The sequence below is a fragment of the Meleagris gallopavo genome, chromosome 1 (assembly GCF_905368555.1).
Source record: "Meleagris gallopavo chromosome 1, MGAL_WU_HG_1.1, whole genome shotgun sequence".
Lineage (NCBI taxonomy): Eukaryota > Metazoa > Chordata > Aves > Galliformes > Phasianidae > Meleagris > Meleagris gallopavo.
Genome location: NC_139404.1, coordinates 143,822,231 through 143,842,201, shown reverse-complemented (window position 1 = coordinate 143,842,201; position 19,971 = coordinate 143,822,231). Strand labels below are relative to the sequence as shown.

Below are 19,971 nucleotides of genomic sequence, written 5' to 3'. Positions count from 1 at the left end.
AATCTGATTTCCGAGAACAGAATGTGGCCTAATGTTTTTATATATTATATTGCTCAACATCAGTGAAACAGCTTGATTCACTGAGTTGGTGATATTCGTGCATCTTCTGTGGTCAAGTTCATAAAACTTTGATTTTGCTATTTACCAGCAGCTCTCTTTCAGGCAGATGACACAGTTCTACCTCATCTCGACAATGTTACATTAACAACAGCAGCACAAAAATTTGGTAAGCACATGCTCCAGGACACTGTACATTCCACAAGCATCTGCTGTGCTGGGACAAGCTAAGATAAACTCACTTATACATCAAGTTAAGATAGCTGCATTGCAGTTGCACTGCAGACTTTTGGTAGAAACATAAATTTTGAATACACGCTCCAGCATCCTGTTAAAAAAGGACAGGTGACCATTTCCGTTTTATCAGTCCTAAAACTTGCTAACCTGGGAGATGAGTGATAAATGCATAATCCAACTTGTACTAAAAACTCATATCCCAAATCACAGATTTAACTTCTTGAGAAAGTCGGCAGACAGGGAGAAACTTTGAGCAGTTTTCAGAAATGAGCAGTTTCAGAGTCTTGTTGAATTAAGTAACAAACTCATCAGAGAAAAGCACAGGATTGAGAGACGACACCAAATTTTGGAGTTTTGCTGTTAATCCATTCTCTTCTGTGTCCATTAGCTTTATCCAGTCCATTTAGCTTGTGAGCTGTTCGAGGCAGAGACCATATCTGATCCGTACATTTGCAGCTGCAGTGGTTCTGCCTTCAAGTCATATAATGATTTTTGGAAATCTATTTGAATTACTTTTTAGTTCCTGCCATTGAGGCAAAAAGCTTGAAAATGTGACCTGCGAGATCTCAGACAGCAGAAGAATGGTAAAAATGAGCTGAGATGTAGTATTCTGTGTTATCCTCATAATGGAGGATTTTCAGCCCTTGGAGTTGGCAGTGCTACAAAGAGGTGTTTGGAGCTTTCGGGCATGACCTGTACCGTGCTCAGCCCTGTACTTCTGCCTTCACCCATACATTCACAATTATGACAGAATTCAGCACACTTCTGAGAAACACATTTTATTGTACGACAGAAGCTGTTGTGGATGTCGACAAAAGAAATCATTCCACAGAAATAACAGAATCAAATTGTTACACAAATGTAAAAACCAAAACAAAACAGAAACAGGGTTAAAATGATGAAAAAGCAGTGCGATGTTACACAATGTGAAACATAGAGAAAGCCACATTCTTCGGCTGATGTGTCAGAAGCTCGTCATCATTACAGGATGTAAGTGATGTCAGTATCTTCCCCTTTCCCCCTCAAACTTCAAGGTGAGACATTTGGAAGGGTCGGATTAACACAAAAAGCAGCATTTTCACTGAAATTTCTATACCACTTAGATCTTTTGTCTCCTCGTTCTTTCCACCACCTTATTTTCAAATGTGTACTGGGAAGGTTAAAAGAAACCGTCAGTATCACTTTATCAACCAGCACTGCTAATCTTGGTCAGAAGGAGGTCCTCCCTCTTCCAAAGAGGAGCATGAGTGATATCACAGAAGACTAAAACTATCTGGCAAGTGAACTGTGGTTCAACTCACGGAGCAGAATTTTGCCCTTAACCTAAGCAAAATTAGAAATAACCTATTATCGAGAACCATGTTGGCTTTGACTCTCCCAGTGGTCTTTCAAGGACGGGTAAAGCAAAGAGATACCAAAATGAACGTCTGAGGAGCAGTTCTTTTGATCTTAAGTAGAGGCTGTTCCCAGACTTTTGAACCAAACAATAGTCCCACAACTGATGATGTGCAGTATTTCTGCACAGAATTGTCTATTAGACTCTGGAATACCTTAAGGCACCTTATGGTGAAGAAACATTTTAAAGGCTTTAATAATGTTGAAGACTGAGTTCTTTTTCCAAGATCCCCATGAAGGAATGTAGCTTGAAATAAGCAGCTTTACTATCTCCAAACATTTCTCCAAACACAAACATTTTCAAAGTGGAAATTTAGAACTATTTGAACTTTTCTTTAGAAGGAAACACAAAACACATGGTTGTACATACAACAGACCATGACGTTCAAAAGGAAGTCCTCTCTTATCCTCGAATTTCAGGCACGATGCACTTTGTCACCCACCTAAAATTAAATAGGCGTGTCCATCTTAACCAACAGTCACCTAAACTACTCACAACAACTCTCAACAACAAGCAACAAAATAATCTAAAGAAACAACTTCCTGACTGAAATATATTTATTACTCTAAACTAAAAAGGTGGATATCATGGCAACGACAGGTACAAATGGCTCACTATCTGTTGATCTATTCAGTCGTGTATGGTTTTCAAGTGTGATTCTTTAAATATTTGATTTCTGATACCTACAGATAGTCGTATCCTGTCAAAACATGTGAAAAAGCAGGATCTGCATTTTGAGATACCTAGCATTTTTGTGCACGTTCAAAAAGCTGCAGGATCAAATTAACTCTGCCTTGTAGACCGATAGCTGAATTTGTCAGGGTCTCATACCAGTGAGTGGGCTGCAGTCAGCATCTTGGAGCTCAGCTCTGAAATACAACTTACCATAGTTTCATTTCAGAGCTGAAATGAATTAAAACTGTAATTATACCCTCAGTTTATAGATCTCCTTGATTTCCATTTAAAAAAAATATAAACAAAATATACAGCCACGAAAACATACTGTTCTCTCAGAGCATTTAAAAGTCTCAGTGTATTATACATCACACTTATTTTCTTGTATGAACTATTTAGAAAGCAAAATAATTCAATATTGCAAAGCATGGGTAGACTCTGTGCATCTGCCCAAACTACTGAATAAAAAAGGGAAACGCATGAGCTCAAGCTCCAGTCCCTGCTAGCTGTCTGCACTGTCACAGTCAGCTCACTCTGGCTCTGTTTTGGAGCACTCCAGCTGGATCTCTCTATGATAAAGGCTGAGCAGAGCTTGGACATGGTTTATGCCATGGACCGCTTCCAAAAGGCAGTTACAGACAAGAAAGACCGTGCAAGGCTGAGCTTTCTCCATGCTACACAATCCCCCAGCATTATCCCATATGACTTTACATCCTCAAACACTTCTCTACATCTTCACATAGCTCTGCAATACATTCTGCTGAGCTGCAAAATAGCCCTATCCTTATTTGAGACCACTTGAATTGAAAAGAAACAAAACAAAACACATTAGTGTTTTGTGTGCTAGGTACATAGGAGGCAAAGTGATCCAGAAAAGAGGCTGTGGCTGGTGCGCTCTGAGAAGGATTAGCTATCAGCTTGCTGCTTACATGAGCCAATCTGTGCCACTTTGCTTTGGGGACACGTAGTCATCCCTGACTGCCTTGTATTTAACACCAGACAAAGGACAAAACCCACATGAAGTTCAGTTCCACTTATCACAGAGACACTTGCAATAGTGAGCTACACCCCACAGAAGTGTTGGAGACTGCCAAAAGAAAGCTAAGGGCAAGAGTGCTTTGTTGTGTACCTTCCTGCTAACAGTACAGGAGGATGCTGCCAGCAAATCAAACACCCAGCGCGTGTCTTTTCCTCCCATCCACCAGATTAGCCAACTGGTGGGGGTGCAGGCAGCAGGGAAAGAAGGTTCTGCCTCTCACCACCAACTTCTGCACAGGACAAAGCTCTCCTGGATGAGCCCTGTCCTCAGGCACAGGCTTTGGCCTCAGTTTGCTTCTCAACAAGGAGAAGCAACAATCCTGTATTTCAGCAACTTACTTGCTGGAAAAATGACTTGAAATGAGAAACATTTGTGTTCACCTTAATTTTCGACTATTGGGGGAACATTGGGTAAGCAATATTTAGCTTACCAAGGTAATAGCAGGCATCTTTTTTTTATTATTTTTCTTTTTCTAAAAAGCACAGTGTTCTGTGTATCCTGAAGAGTTGTTTTTTAGTGCCTTCTGTCACTTCAGACAATAATTTCAACAGATTTATTCTGTACTGGACCTCAAAGGGTAGGTATCTCACTGAAGACAAAAAAGCTCTGAAGCAGAAGAGCACTTGCCTGACTTTTTAAACCACAGGAATAGTGCCTTTACACTGAAGTGCTTTGCTGAATCAGGACATGGTGTACAAATAAAGAATCTCTCTCTCACTGCAATCTCCTCAGTACCAGCAACAGCCATTCAAACCTAAGGGTTGCACTTCCCTACCTACTCCAGCAGTATGGTAACTTCAAACAGCACAAGTTCAACAGAATCCTTGATGCAAAACTTTAAATATATTAAGGCTAGATATTTTTAACATATATTTAATGAATTTGTTGTGTACCCTGCAGTTATAGCTTTGGCTTGAAGGCACAAATATTAAGGCACAATAAATGCAAATAACGTATACATTTCAATGTGGTGTGTTGAAGATAACTTTGTACTACGTGCTATTTAGGTATAATGACATGTCATTCAAAGATTTCCTCAAGTTATTTTAATACTTTTTTTTTTTCTCTGATAACCTGGATAAAAAGAGGAATGTATGTTAAATTATTTAAATATTTCTTCAGTGCAAATGTTCTCTTCTAAAGTACAGAAGACTGAGATTGATTTTTCAGCATCTGGATTTCAGCAAAATAAAACTTACATTTACATTCATCTTGAACAGCATTACTTGAATTATATAAAAAAAATCTAAGTATATAGTACTTTTTGCTATCAAAAAAGGAAGTGTTTTTGGCTTTTAATTCTTTTTTTTTTTCTACCACCTGCATAGATATCTGTGACAGGTAGAGAGACACCTGTGTTAGAAGCTAAGTTGTATACAACCAAACCTGCTGTTTAGACACAGCTGTGGAGGTATGGTGACACTAAAAAAAATTTGGTGTTGCTTGCTCTCAAAGTATCTCCAACTGAGAAAAGGGACACACTCCAATCTTTCTTTAATAAATTCCAAAGATGCACCCTAGATCTGTTAGGTGTCCTGCACCTGTTTAAATAACAGAGATCTCTACCACATAACTTTCAAATAAGAACTGAGTCTGCCTAATTTCCTTAGCAATACAAAAATAATTAGTTGGAAAGGAAAAAAAAATATTGCACTGAAATTAAAGAAACAGGGATAGTAAAACTTTTCTTCTCAGTATTAAATAGAAAGGATGTCCAGTGCAAAGAATCGTCCCCTCCTTTTCCTCTCCTGTTGACACTTGTGAACATCGATTGTTTGGATGCTCTCAGGTTTATATTCTGTGGAAAAAAATTGTGGCTATGAGGAATCACAGTGCAGTTTCAGTTACGCATAATCCTGAGGAAGGATCCAGCGAGGAGTCTGTGGTAAGCTGACCATTTTGAACAACTTCAGGGTAATTCTTCTTGAAGTAAACCTAGGGAAAATATCAGATTCTGTATGTCATTTTACATTAAACGCCTTTTAGCTCAAAATACAATTCTAGAGATATACAGAGAACAAATAAATGCGTGCCCCTAAAGAATCCAAAGAGAAATTTCAGGTTGGGGATCTTCAGTAATGGTATGCCCCATCCCTGGAGGCATTCAAGGCCAGGCTGGATGTGGCTCTGGGCAGCCTGGTCTGGTGGTTGGCGGCTCTGCACACAGCAGGGGGGTTGAAACTAGGTGATCATTGTGGTCCTTTTCAATCCAGGCCACTCAATGGTTCTATGGCACTGAAAAATTAGTAAAATTACCCATGATCTTAGATTGTAACAAAGTCTGAGAAAAACCCCACACAACCTGTAGGTCCGCTGAAATTCTGGTGATTCAGATAAACAGATATATATTATCACTTTACATTAAATTGATAAGTAAAATCATTTTACTAGCTCAAAACACGGAGATAAATTAAAAACAGGATGACAAAGAAACTGTGAAATCTTGCGTCTGCACAAGGGTTTCTCATTTTCACACATAAAATGAACACAATGGATTTGGATGTTAATATCAGGTTGTAATCCCTGTATTTTACAAACTGTGATTGACAACCATTGAAACGTCGAGGTATATATATGAAATATCCCAGCGTTTAATTTGTGCTGCAGAGCAGTTATAGGGCCTATAGAAATGTGATCTCTGGATAGCGAACCACAATAATGAAAAGAAGAAGCAAAAGCTTTAACAATGACTCAACCAAGCAACTTCTCTAAAATGTAAGATGATACCAAATAATAGGACAGTTCTTTGCCAAGCCTTTGAGTTCTTGAATTCTACCAATTTCTAGCTGAACTAGAAGAGATACAGGTTTCCTGATAAATGTATAATCAGAACATAAAGGAAATGAAATGCTGTCAAGTTTCACTGTTCCACAATCATCAGTTTTTAGTAGCTGTATCATATCTCTGTTCCTTGACAGATGCGCATAACAAAATGAAATAATGTCAAGACTTGTGTGCTCTTATCTAAAAATGTGTTTGGGTGAAAAAGGACTTCAAATGCATTTTTTTTTTCAAAGAAGAATGTGAAAAGTTTTGTTTGAGTCTTCAAAAACAGAAAATGCACTATCTTTCTGAGCCTGACACGTGTCACGAGTTAGGTCTCATAGTCAACACTGCCCCGACTACAGCTTATGAAATATTTCTCCAATTTACGTTTCAGAGTGTTGTCAGCAAAGTTTGGTGTGTTTGATAATAATGTCCCTTTCGTATATACGAATACATGTATAAGACATGGGGTATAAAAGGAAAATAGTCATTCTATGGAAACATTCCTGTAAATACCACTGTCGTCTTTTGTGTACGCGCACCAACGCAGGATATACATATCTTCAGACAATATCTCTTTGCAGAGAATATTAAGGTTTGATTTGAACCAACTGGGAGGCTGCTAAGAGGCATTCCTCAGTAACCAGCCCCGATCGGATTCAGCAGCAGAAAGTTAATCAGGAGCCACACACACAGTGTGTGCAGCCCCAGCCCAAGCGCTGCGCTCCCATCCTGTTCCTGGTTGGAAACACAAAACTCTGGCATACTTTTTAAATGAAGCTTCTGAGTGTGAATTTTTTTCAAAGTTAATAGAAAACCTTGGCACATTACTAGAGACCTAATGAAATGGCAGCTGCTTTTCAACTGTCTCATTGCGATTCTTCCCCTGAGCCCAATCCCTCAAGATACTAAATGCCCAAGTCTTTACACAAGCTTTTTCCACAGCCAACAGAGCTGCAACCCTCTGATGAGTAATCATGGAGGTGAGATAACACCTCTTTTAATATTTACACATCTGTCGTAGCTCTAAAATAAAATCACCCTCACTCTTCCCTCAAAGTACTCAAAAATTGATTGACAGAAGAACAGTCCTACTCTTATAGAAAAGCTTCTCCGAGCGCCGACAACAGCATGAAGAACACTCTGAGGCTTTTTTTTTTTTTTTTTTAAATCTAAAAAGCTGAACACACTATAAAAAAAAAATAATTCTTTTAACTATTTCATTTCTTACCTACCCACAGGATTTTCTCCTAATAAGCTTTTTGAACAAAGACAAATGATGCCAACTCCACTGCAGTCAGGCTCACAGACTGCAGCCTCCATCTGAGCTGTGCCTGCATTGCATTCTTTCACACTTGCACAAAAATACAGGATATGGGGTGACCAAAAGAGACATACAGGGAGCAAACCTGGGTCCACTGAGAAGCTTGAGCTAAGTTTTCAGCAGGCATGGTGATCCTGAATAGTTTAATCTTTCAATGTTTAGCTAAGATAACCAATATATATCTTTTTTTTCCCCCAGATAATCGTGTTTCTTTCAAAGATGTCCCAAGTTAAGTCTTCCGACGTAAGGTGCGTAATCCCTCTTTGTTTGCACCTAAGGAATATATGCAAGAGCCATACTTTTCCAGAAAACTGATTGAAAATCTCACCTTACTGAAAGAAAAGCTCTTGGTACTAATTTGCTCTGCTCAAGATTTGGGTCCAAAGCACAATAAATCAAACGATCATTGCCAAAGCATGGCCACATTCCAAACCATTTCACTTAGTAACCCACTGTAACACCTTTTGAAAAGTCTGTGTATATGCTATATTACCATTTCCTTTTATGTGCAGTGTGCTGTTTTTCAACAACAGCAAAAAGCAATCCTTCATAAAAACAGTTCTTGGTAACCACAGGAGAATGTATGAGACCAGCAGCAATATGTGCAACCGACACACTCGCGCAAAATGAACGGCCCCCAGAATCAGCTCCTCTAACTAAGCAACTTCTCTGAAAGTATGCATGAAACACAAGGGACAGCAATAACAAAAACCTTGAATTAATGCCCAAGTCCTTTAAACAGAAAGTACTGTAACTGTGCTTCTGAGTAGCTGCTGACTGGAGATATAGTCTCTCGATTCCCATTTTTTGGGCTGAGTGTGGATAAGCACCATGCTTTGCATTCTTGGCAGATGCTAAAGCTTGTATCTGCCTTCTAGCCTGGGAGTTAGCAAACTTTTTCATCAAACCACATTTCAGCAGAGACCGGTTCCTGGATCTCTTCCCTTCCTGTACAAAATCACATAACATTGATGTGGTAACTGCAGATGACTATATGGGCAAGTAACATCAGGCAATTATTTTTATACATTTATATTTATCTTTTAATGCAGTTGTGCAACTGAGGAGGGCTGCAAAGAAGGAAGGAGAGACAGCATGACATGGCTGAATCTCTGTAGGTGATAGCAGGACAGCCACCCCTCGCCATCCCAGGGATTAAGTCCCAGGAAGCCTGCCCAGACAAATACTTGTCTCATCAATTAGAATCAATTCTTTTAAACATCATTTATATAATCTTCAGATCGTCATACACGTGTCGCAAAAAAAACCCACCAAAAACATGTCTAAACCATTACATTTAGTAATAAAATGTGAGAAGCTACTTTGCAGCAGCTGACAAAGCCATTTCCTCAGTTTTGCAATCAGTGCCACACCTAAATTTATATGCTGCAAAGTCTTCATGTTAAAAACTCTTCTAAAAAAAAATCCAAAAAGAGGTTTAGTTGGTATAACAAAAAAAAAAACAACAACCAACAACAAACCTAAGTATGCACAGACACGAAAAGCTCTTCCCTATGCTTCAAAATGCCCACTGAAACAGCTGCAATACATGAGCATCCAGTGTCCCTGACTGCACAATTATTTGTTTTTCCAACTTTCCAGAAATGCGGCTATTCTTGCTAGGAAGCAGGCAGACACCTGTCACTTTGTTTGCTGTCTTTATCAGTTGCTCCCTGCCTAGTGCTCTCCTTTCCCCCCAGGAAATAGTTTGCAATTTGCGTCCCCCTTACGATCCGCACACCAACCAACTTGAGGAGAAGAAAGCATAGAGGACAGAGATAAGACCTTGTCCTCTCGTGTGGAAAGTCTCTTAGGATGCTACATCCCTAATATCAGTGCCTTACTTGCACACTTAAAGTTGTGTGAAGATAATCAAATTGCTCCCAGACCAAGCACTGCAAGTCTCAGCTGCAGCAGTGCTGAAACTTCATTTGCAATATGAAAAATACACGCTGGCTTTGGACGTCCTGTGTGCTGAATTATCACAAAAAAAAGAGAAAGCACGCCAAAAGCTAGTCAAAATGAGTTCCTTAATCAAAGGTCATTTCTTTTTATCTTCTTATCTCAGCTTTAGCTTTCCATCTGAAAAGTGCAGATGATATAGCCTCACCTCAGAGGCATATTATGAAAATTAATCCATTGATGTTTCTTAAACACTTTGATTGCCAGAGGAATGCTCCCAATTACATTAATAATGCTACACTCAAGAGTAGGATTTGAATAGTAAGCAGTAAATCAGGCACAGAGCCTCGTATGGAACAAGGAGGCAACAAAACATTCAACAGCTGTTTTTTAATTGAGTGCGATTCATCCTATCTGCAGAACAAAGCAAAGGTAAAAGAACGAAGTAAGAGAAATAAAACTGTGATAGCACTCCCAGCGATCATAATTTAATGAACTAGTACTGAACCTCACACTAACACTGGTTGGGCCTTTTAGAAAATACAGGAGAAGTAAATGCTGGACTCTGCAGCCTTTATACGTTTTTAAAGAGAGTTTTTGCACGACACGTGCCCAGCACAGGTGAGTATGTCATATATTATTTACACTTATCATTGCGAGTACATCCAGAAAGATGCAAGAAACACACTCTTTCAACTCGGAGTACATAAATACACCTATCATTTGGAAGCCTGTGTGTAACCACTAAAAAAAAATCAGTGAAAATGAGGGTTTAGCCTTACAAAGTCAACAGATTCTGACCTTTAGGGGAATGCCTACTATAACCTTGAATATGCTAACTTGTGATAAACCAAGTGCAGAGACAAACTGAATTGTAATTATAAAATTACCCGTTTTGCTGTTTCAATCAGAGAAGCTGCTTCTGTCTTGCCCACTTGTTGCACCATTTTGTAAAACAAGCCGTCCTTTTCTTGCAGCAAAATGTAAGGCTCGCCATATTCTTTTAGTCTTCCTGCATCTAAAACCTGTTAAATCAGCAGAAATCAACTTATTAACATAAGAAATTCAAAAACAAATGTTCAAGTCCGTAAGCAAAGGGAGAATGTATCCATTTCAAGTGCTAAGATGAACTTTGCATTCTGAAAATGAAATATTATGTCTTCTTCAAACAAGCATAACACTTCTTTAGTTTATAGACCTGTTGTACAATTTTAGAGTGCCCTACAGCCATTCCACCTATAGCAATCCAATGCAAAGTTATGCAGAATATGGAAATACAATGTTTGTGAAGCCAACAAAGCAGATTATAAGATTCATTGTGTAAGAACGAAACAAAGAGACCTGAAATGGGCTCTGAAGTAAACAGCTGTAGGTATAAACCACGCAATAACCACCAAGACGGTTAGGGGAGAATAAGTAGGTCTTTTGGATTAGAGGAGGTGAAGATGTAATTAAAGAAAATGAGGGTGTTGCAGAAAAGATAAACAATTTCTTGCATCAGTTTTTGCCAACTACATATTAGAAAGATACTTACCCCGAACCTATTCTTTCTACATAAAAAAGATGAGATGCCACCAGGGACATAGGCAACAAAGAAAGGAGGGGAGAAGGAAAAATAGAAAGGAGAAATTAAAAAAGCATTAAGTTAGCAAGCTGCAGAGGATACATACAGACAAAAACATCAGAAGAAATTAAGAATAGGTTGCTTGAGCCTGTAAGAAAATATTCTCATGCAAGTTGACTACTTCAGGACTGCGTGGTAGCAAATACTACACTTACATTTTGAAGAACTTATAATCTTTCAAGGAACCAGCATATATATATGTCTCCAGGAAAACAATTTAGACAAAACTGAATAAAACACAACTAGAAGACACACAGATCACAGGAAGAATTTGTTTATCACTATTTTAGTAAAATGAAAAGGTACCTCACAAATCTGATAGAATACTTAATGTATCAGAATGAAATGAAAAAACTTTTTATATGGATTTCCACATGGATTTCCACAGGAAGGTGTCTGGTGTAATGAAATAACAGCTATTTGAAATAGAGCTATTTGAGGGGACAAAACCTCAAGAATTTGCACAGAAAACAAACATTAGAAATAAGCAGTGCATTTCTGCTGTTTGGGGAGCTGGAAGGGCAGGCACTGGTAGCTATCAGAGTGCTCTATGGTAGCTACATATGGGCAGTCATCAGAAAGTTATCAGAGAAGTGACAAAGCTGCAAATGACACAAAAACATGTAGGTAAGTCTAGACCAGAGGAGATTCAGGTACACCTAACTAACCTAAGAGAATGATAAATACAATAGCAGGGAAAAGTCAATATTGACAAAAGCAATACACTCAAATACTTAACTGGCTTACAAATTAATGGTATTGACTCAAGAAAGAAAACTGGATAACACTTTACAAGTTCAGAACTCCAGCCCATGTGCAGGAGCAATGAAGTTCCAAAAAAGAAAAAAAAAAAAACCACCACCACCCCAAAGTTATGTGAGAAAAAGTAGTTCAGAAAATGTTTTTGTCCCTGTATAAATAAAACATACTGACTACCCAAGACACACTATTGAAAAAGATATTGCCACAACAGATGGACTTCAAGGACTCATAACCAAAGCTGTAATTGTGGTGTACATACTTGTAAGAAAAAAAAAAAAAATCTAAAAAGATGGAGTTGTTCATTTCAGGCAAGAAAGAAATAAAAGGTACCACGAGGACAACATCAAAATAACAAAAACAGTTTGCAAACTTATGTTCAAAAGAAGGAACTCCAGTAAGATTGGAGGTAAATTCAAAGTCCTGTGAGGAAACTTCCAAGTGTACCATTTGCCTGTGCAACTCCTTAAAACAAAGCATCTTAATGGCCAAGAGCTCAGCAGAACCTACAGGCAGTCAGGACCCCTTTAATGACAGAACACAAGAGGAAGCTGAACTAATCGGCTTGGCTGCATGATGTGCAAACTACACACTGCTGGTACCTGCGCCAGGTTGTTGGGCACCAGGGACCAAGCACCCGGGGAAAGATGCCCAGTCCTGAGCTTCTGCTTCCATTCAGTACGTTGTATTTGAATGTAAAACAACACAAGCCAACAATAACAGTATACTGACATTCAATTTTATAAATTGGATACTTACTTCTATCGCATTTAACTGTAATCACAACATTTTACGTTCTACAGTAAGAGGTAAAGACAGAATCCTTAACAATGCCATAAATTGGACTATCACATACAGTTCTATGCAATAATTAACATGAAGTGCTGCGCCACGGAACACTTCTGGCTCCTTGAGTGATTTTTTTTCAGCATAGCACTGGGTTACATAGACACTCCTTAACAAAGAAAACAAAACTGTGTCCACTAAAAGTGTCTCCCTCTCTAGTAACAACTACCACAAAAGCTGGAGGTTTTTATTTTCTTTTGCATTATGCAGTGTTCAAATTCTAACAATAGTTTTGCAAATATCAGAAAGAACCATGGACAGTCCTTCTCCTCAAAAGAACATGGGAGAGAAAAAGTAGAAATTTATTTTTTCTTGACAAGTTTTAAACAGTGAAGTCCAGAAGATGAACAGATAATTAGGGTGATTTGTATCCAGAAGAATTCTATTCACATTTTAAATAAAACTTTAAGCTATTCAAATTCTTTCTTGGGGAATAAAAACCAACTTATGTTATGAAAACTGACAGAACAACGATAGGAAAAACAACCCTCGCTACTTTCTAAAAATCTGAAACGGAAAAAAGAATGAATGAAATAGAACAGACACCATTTTTATATATCAGGAATACTCTATAAACCACATTAACTGGGAGAAAAAAAAAAAACTGTTTCTCCTATGTGCTGCCATCCACGACACAACGGAGTGAATTTAAGCGGGTTGACTTGGTAGTTAAACATTCAGATACCTATACGTTTATTAAAAAGGGCATAGACAAAGCGATAGGTATTCTTCTTTGAAGAAATATATGCTGATAACATTTAAATAAATAAATAGGTACTTTGGCTAAGGCTTTGCATACGCTTACTCACTGACTCCAAGCCAAATTAAAATCATTAGAACTTCAAAAAGCAAGCTAATCATTCAGGAAAGGTGGAATCTGGTGTTTACTAGCCACATATTTTCTGATCAACTTGCATGCAACCCTTATCACTGTACAATATGACTGAATCGAACCCAGATGCACCCCAAGGTGGTTGTACCAGTGGAACTAGATACAGAATGCCAGAGAGGCTTGTAGGCAGTGAAATCAGATCGGCATGCTGATTACAGAGGACACACAAAGGAGCATGGGACTTCATGATTCCATTACAGGCTCTAATACAGATTTTGAGAGACAGAGAGATTTTGGACAAATTTCAGTATTGCTGTATATACTAGAAACCAAAGAAAATCTCATAACTTCACTGTCTGTGAAATACTTCGACAGCTCAGAGCAAAATAAAATAAGCACAAAATGGCAACATAAACCCAAGGCAATCGTATGTAATCCACGGCCAGGTTCTCCACTGTCTTGCACTGGCATCCTCTTTACTTCACCTGCACTGTTCTTGCCTCTATGGTCAGATTCTAACAACTTCAACATATTTTCTCTAGCAGAAAAGTAACTCCAACAGTGTGAAATTTACAGAATTGGATGACAGTGACCAGGAAAAGCTTTATTCAGGGAAATTCTCTCACTTCCTACAGTGAAGTGAAACTGATCTTTACTTAGAGCTATTCAAATTCCCCATACAGTAGCGCTACTCAGACACGTTATGTTCAAATGGGGTGTAAGTTCAATACTCCTCTGGAGCAAAATCCTCTCATGCCATCTAAATCTACTGTACCCAAAATTTAATTTGGGTCCAACAGTCTGGACAGTGATGCTCATCACAGCTGTGAGATCTGCAGATGGATGAACATCACACTGGCCAGAAGGCAAGAAAGTTTTTAGCAGCTCTTGGTTTGGCATGGAGGCACGGAATAACACAGAAAGAGCAGGATTAAAATATGGCAGCAGAGAGACAGAGAACTAGGGAAGAAGCAACTTGAATCAGACTGACCTGCAAAAGCAAACATGAAAAGGGAGTATTAGGCATTCAAATGTGTTGTTTATGTTAGCTTTAGCAGAAGGACTATTTGCCTATGCCACAGAAATGTTGTTGCACTAAATTTATGTAAGATTTGGCGGCTATAAAATGGTCGTCCATTTCTGCCTCCTCTCTATCCTGCCTGATTATTTACCTCCACTCTGCCTGAGTCCCCCCTCAAAAACAAACTATGCAGCACTTTCATTACATAATCTCATAGTTTCAAGTATTAACCATGATTTCTATGTACAAATTCTGGGCAGGGGGGTTCGGTATTTGAGCTATCAAGAAATTGTATAAGGCCAGAGTACCCACAGCAAATACAGAACCAACAATTTATTTCCCAGGCATTGTATGTAAATATTTGGCTTACATAATAATTTAAGTGAGCCTTACTCATACGTAGAATTCCACTTGCAGATTAGTTTAGATGTTCAATACATTTCTGTGACTGTTTTCATACTGGGATTTGTCTAACATTCAATGGTGGATGGGAAGGAGAGACAAAAATGAAACCATAAAATGACGAAAATGCAATCTGAGAACCATTTCACAATGAAATGAGAGGAACAAGACAATAAAGGAAAACAAAACTCCATGAAACCGGTCCACATTTCTGAAAAGACCCAAGCAGCAGAACTAGGACAGTTCTTTTTCTCATGATTCCTGAAACCGATTTATACAGTTGGGTTGCACAGAACTTTTAAAAAACAAATATTCATTTTGTAAGTGAGTTTAAAGTCTTCTGCATGGATTAATATAGTTAAATACTGATATTATCCACAGAAAGAAAAAAAAGCGTGGATCCTTAAAAATGCTGTCACAAATTGCATGTACTTATGGCTATCCATAGACAGAAGAAAGAAAGAAGATTCTAAATCCTGCATTTTCTAACTTTCAGCAACAAAAGCAGACAAAAACAAGAGAACAATAGTTATAAAACACTCTGAGAAAAGAAAAGCCCAAGGTTGGAAGTGCTGAGCCACAAAGGAGGGGGGCATGGAAATCTATTTCAATTATTATTGAGGAATGACTAGTATTCCTATTCACGTTCATCTTCACCATAAAGCCAGAGGGAAAATGGGACATTTAGGAGTTGATCATAAATGTTTTTATTTCCTATTCAAAAGGAAAATAATTCAAGCAAATTATCTCCTAGGGAATACATCTGATTTAATTTAGACTTGGAGAAGACATCACCAAACAACAGAATTATTAAAGTTCAAAACTCTGCTAGGAGTACAACTTTGAACAATGTTTTCCTCAGAGAGCATACATCAAGATGATCTTCAATAAAGTCCTGGGAAGAGGAGAATATTCAGGAGATGCTTCTGGTTACATCATATTAAAAGAAATATATTTACACAAGACAATACATGGCTTTGTGGGAAAGAGTCAACAGCCCATTCCCCAGCTGGCATTAAGTTCAGATGCAAGTACGTTCCATCTCTTCCATCTCATCAGAGTTTGCCAAAACAGATCAGAAACATGTACATACTTCTCTGAAGAGTCATTTATAAATATTATCCTATCTGAACAGATTTGCAAAAATGGAAGAACACTGAGACCGCAAATCTAATTTGAGAACCATTTTAAAGTTTTTTGGTTTTTTTTTGTTTTTTTTTTTTAAATGAAGTTTTTCTTTATTTTTCTTTTTTTCTTCTTGTTTCTGCTCTTGATTTTTTGGTGTTGGGGCTTCGTTTGGCTTTTTTTTTTTTTTTTTTAAATTAAATTTTCAGCTTTAATCTAAGCATTTCCCAAGCTCCTTCAGGAATCACATATAACTTACTCTATGACGAATCTGGTGTCAAATAAAGAAACTTTCATGCACCACGTGCCAGTTGTATACTTCTTGTTTTTCCTTCAGACAAAGCAGAGCACACTTGGGCATTCACCTTCTTACAATATGAATTATTCTTTTCAGAATTTCCAGATGTTTCATCTCAGCAGAGTTTAACTTCATTGTAAGAATGTTAAGCGTGCCCTTGGTCTCTGGTATTCAACTCGTCCCCTTGCCCACTTCCCCTGTTTCACAGAAAAGGAAATTTCAGACACTGTTCTGGAGTCAGAAGAAGTGGACTTCTTTAAACTGAACTTATTCTTTTTAGAGAAAATTCAGCACGTAAAAATGACTGGTAAGTCGTTCCACACACGAGTTATCTTCGCTCTTCTTGCAGAGGCTTAAAAATCTCCCCTCCTGCTGTTTTTCTCCATCTGATTGCACACCACTGTAAGCTGGTTGGAATGTTGTGGGGAAAAAATATCAATACGTATGTAGTAATGAGTCTTATTTTATTGATAATCATTTGATATTAACTTCTATATCTTGTTGGAGGAAAGAAATTTGTTAACTAGTTACTGTAGATGTTTTTTGTATTGTTAAATCTCCTCACCTCAAACTATCCGACATATCAGTGCAAGTTCAACTTTTCCCGTAGAGCCACCTCTTACCAAAAGCTCTAAATGCTGACAAAACTCTTCCTTGGCCAATAAGTAATGACTGTTTCCAGCACTGGAAAGCCACATTTCTCAATCTGGATTGCAGAATGGCTCAAACATGGCCCTGAAGTGATGGAAGATATGCTTCAGCTTAAGAAAACCCACTCTCTAATAACGCTTTTGAGGATTGTCAGATAAGTTACAAACGCACTATACTTTTCAAAAAGTTAAAGAATACAGCTGCATCTCTCCTAGATTTATCTGCTTCTGATGACAATGAACTTGTGGCTCAGCTGCCATGCACACAGTTTTACCTTATCAGAGACACTGCTCAAATCATCAGCTGACAACATGTCCTGCACTAATTTGCTCCTAAACAATAACACAGTATTTCTGAGAGAGCAGAAAACCACTCTAAAGATGCGCTAGCATTTCTGGTGTGGTCTGCATTTCATACCACCATCTTTAAAGAAATGTCATCTGACTGCTCTGTCCTTATACAGATGAAAATACATTCACACACAAATGACTGACAGAATGAGAGATTAAGGTTCATCAGACATTAGCTTCATTTCCTGCTGTAATTCAAATGCAGCTCTTCATTTGAATGCTCCCAAGCTGAAGCATTGCTTCAGTAATTACCTGCTTTATTTAGGCAAAAAAAGAACCTTGTTGGGCAGCTGTCTTGAAATTAGAGCAGCTTTTAAGAACAATCTTAAAGTTGTCAACATTTTGGGAAGGTATGGTTTCAAAATGGCAAAGAGAATCAACAATCCCAGTGCTTCTTCAAGATCATTGGGGTTTTGACTTGTTATAGCGACAGCTAGGCCAAGTGTGACACTTCAACTATCACAGACACACCATTTCAATTGACAACAGTGGCTCTGATATAAGGTTCATAGCTCAGTACTTTATGCAAACTTGGATTAAACATCAAGATAATATCCTCTTAATAGCAAAGATGTATAATTTACTGAGGTTTGACAACAACATATTCACTGTTTATATCTTCTGAACTGAATTACTGAATTCCACAAAACAGCATCGAAGAAACTGTTTTTCCTTCCTGTCTGCAAAACGTTAACCCACTTTCAGAGGATCTGGAAATTGTGGAAATTGGCTTTGTTTCCATTAAAATAAAAATTGATCATTTCTGAAAATCACTTGCTAGTGCTGAGCTCTTCCAGAAATTCCACAAGTCCTTAATTACCAAATTAAAGGAGAAATCTAGACATTTCCAGGGCCCCTGCCCACCATCAACTGTCCATATGGACTCCAACACAGTAAACAGCCAAGCAGGTAGATCAGCATTAATTACACCTGGCAGAAGGTCTGGCGGAACTGCATTAAAACTCCTGAAGTGTTCCTGAAATATTTAACCAGCCCTCTAAGTTAAGCGTTAAGATCTTTCCTAAATTTTCACATTTTATCTCCCAGATCCCGAAAATCTGGAATTGCAGACAATTTACCTGTCATCGTACAGAACACACATACACAAGCAATGTTTATGTGGGATACTGATATTCAGCTATCATGAGACCAAGTACTCTTTCACATTTCCTATGTAAAGCATCTCAGCTAGCACCATTAAGTTTAATGTGCTCCACACTGATCCTCTTCTATGACTAACGTTCATTTACTTTTCTTCACATTTCTTCACCCAGGAGACTTTGGTCCCTTTGGTTCCAGCACAGATGGATTTTTAGTTCTAGTGTTCTCAAGCCTGTATTTTCAAGAGAGAGGCTTTAATATGAATGCCCTGTGTATGCTGGTGGACATGGCATCTTCCTGGGAATGGGGAGCACAGTGCTCAAACCTCGGCAGAGAGAGGAAAATGTAGAGCTTAGGTTTCTTAAATTTCTGGAAGAATGCTCTCTTTCCATGCTAACGATGGGCAACAATGCCATCACTAGCATGCTTACTTAAGTGTCTGTTAGCAGAACTGCCACATCTCCAGCTGGATGGCTGAAGGACACTAATGTGCAATATACTGGGTCAGACACCAGAACTCCAGAAACAAGCACTCAGCCCTTATCTGCTGCACGGCATTTTCTGTCTAGCTCTAGATTACTCCCCTGTTACTATGCAAACTTCTTGAATCTCCCTGCAGAGTTCCCTCTGTCCTTTCAAGGTGTTTACACCAAATTTTGATGGACTGATTTGCCCTGTTGAGGTTAGTTGTCTACAATACATGAAACACAGCATCTGATTTACGAGGCCCAGGTGTTCCAACAAGGTAAATATAATGCGATGTCAGAAAAATGGGAAAAACTGAATGAGGGAGGTGTACCAGAGAGATGTAAGAAGTCATTTTCTATTGACCAAAAAAAGACCTCAGGTCCAGTTATCAAGTACATTGTACTGTTAACTATGAGCATTAAGTCATTTCAGTACATAGCCACAACAGGTTTTTCCATAAATAAATCAGATCTCTTCCCATGGCTCTCTTTGTCAAAAACTTCCTATTTGAATGACAATTTTTAATTACTAGATCAAGTTCTGCTTGATAAAGAGCTTTCATTTCAAGTAAGTATTTCACTAATATGAAAAGTCTCTGTGGAGAAATATCCTTGTCATTGGAAAATGCACAAGTCTTCACTACTTTAAGGCTTTCCTACCGAAAGACCACAGCACAGCAACCAGAACAAAGAACTGCATCAGATTCCTGCCAGACGCACATATTTAATTTGCTACTGATTCACTGTTTCCCTAGGTGAGCCTCAATTTCTGCATGCTTCAGCTTCTCTCCTCTCTAAAAATACAGTTTCTAAAAAGTATTTCTCAACCTGGACAAGGAAGCAGAAAAGAGGGGGAGGAATGGGTGATGCGGATTTTACAAGATACCGCTGGAAGTCTTGGGAGTGGTGCCTGTTGGCTGCCCCAGGCTGCTCCTGACTGGGTTTGGTGAGCTGCAGATGTGATTTAGGTAAAAGGCCCTCACACTGTAAGGTGAGAAAATGACAGGGAAGCAGCTGTTGTGGTGGTGGGGATGCTATGTGGAATGGGGAGCAAGCCTGAACTGAGCTTTTCACAGGATTTGCCACTAGAAGAGAGGAA

General features: G+C 38.5%; 1 protein-coding gene across 2 annotated transcripts in view; it reads right to left on the bottom strand.

Moving 5' to 3' along the window:
• Window positions 1-1,057: 1,057 nt before the first annotated feature.
• Window positions 1,058-19,971, bottom strand: part of ABCC4 (ATP binding cassette subfamily C member 4 (PEL blood group)) — a 151,492-nt gene continuing 132,578 nt past the window's right edge. For both annotated transcript variants that reach the window (XM_085215631.1, XM_085215630.1), the window contains 2 exons: window positions 10,287-10,421; window positions 1,058-5,339 (listed from right to left, as the gene is read on the bottom strand). In XM_085215631.1, coding sequence (XP_085071757.1) covers window positions 5,232-5,339; window positions 10,287-10,421 — 243 coding nt within the window. In that variant the 3' untranslated portion in view covers window positions 1,058-5,231. The remainder of the gene's footprint in view (window positions 5,340-10,286; window positions 10,422-19,971) is intronic.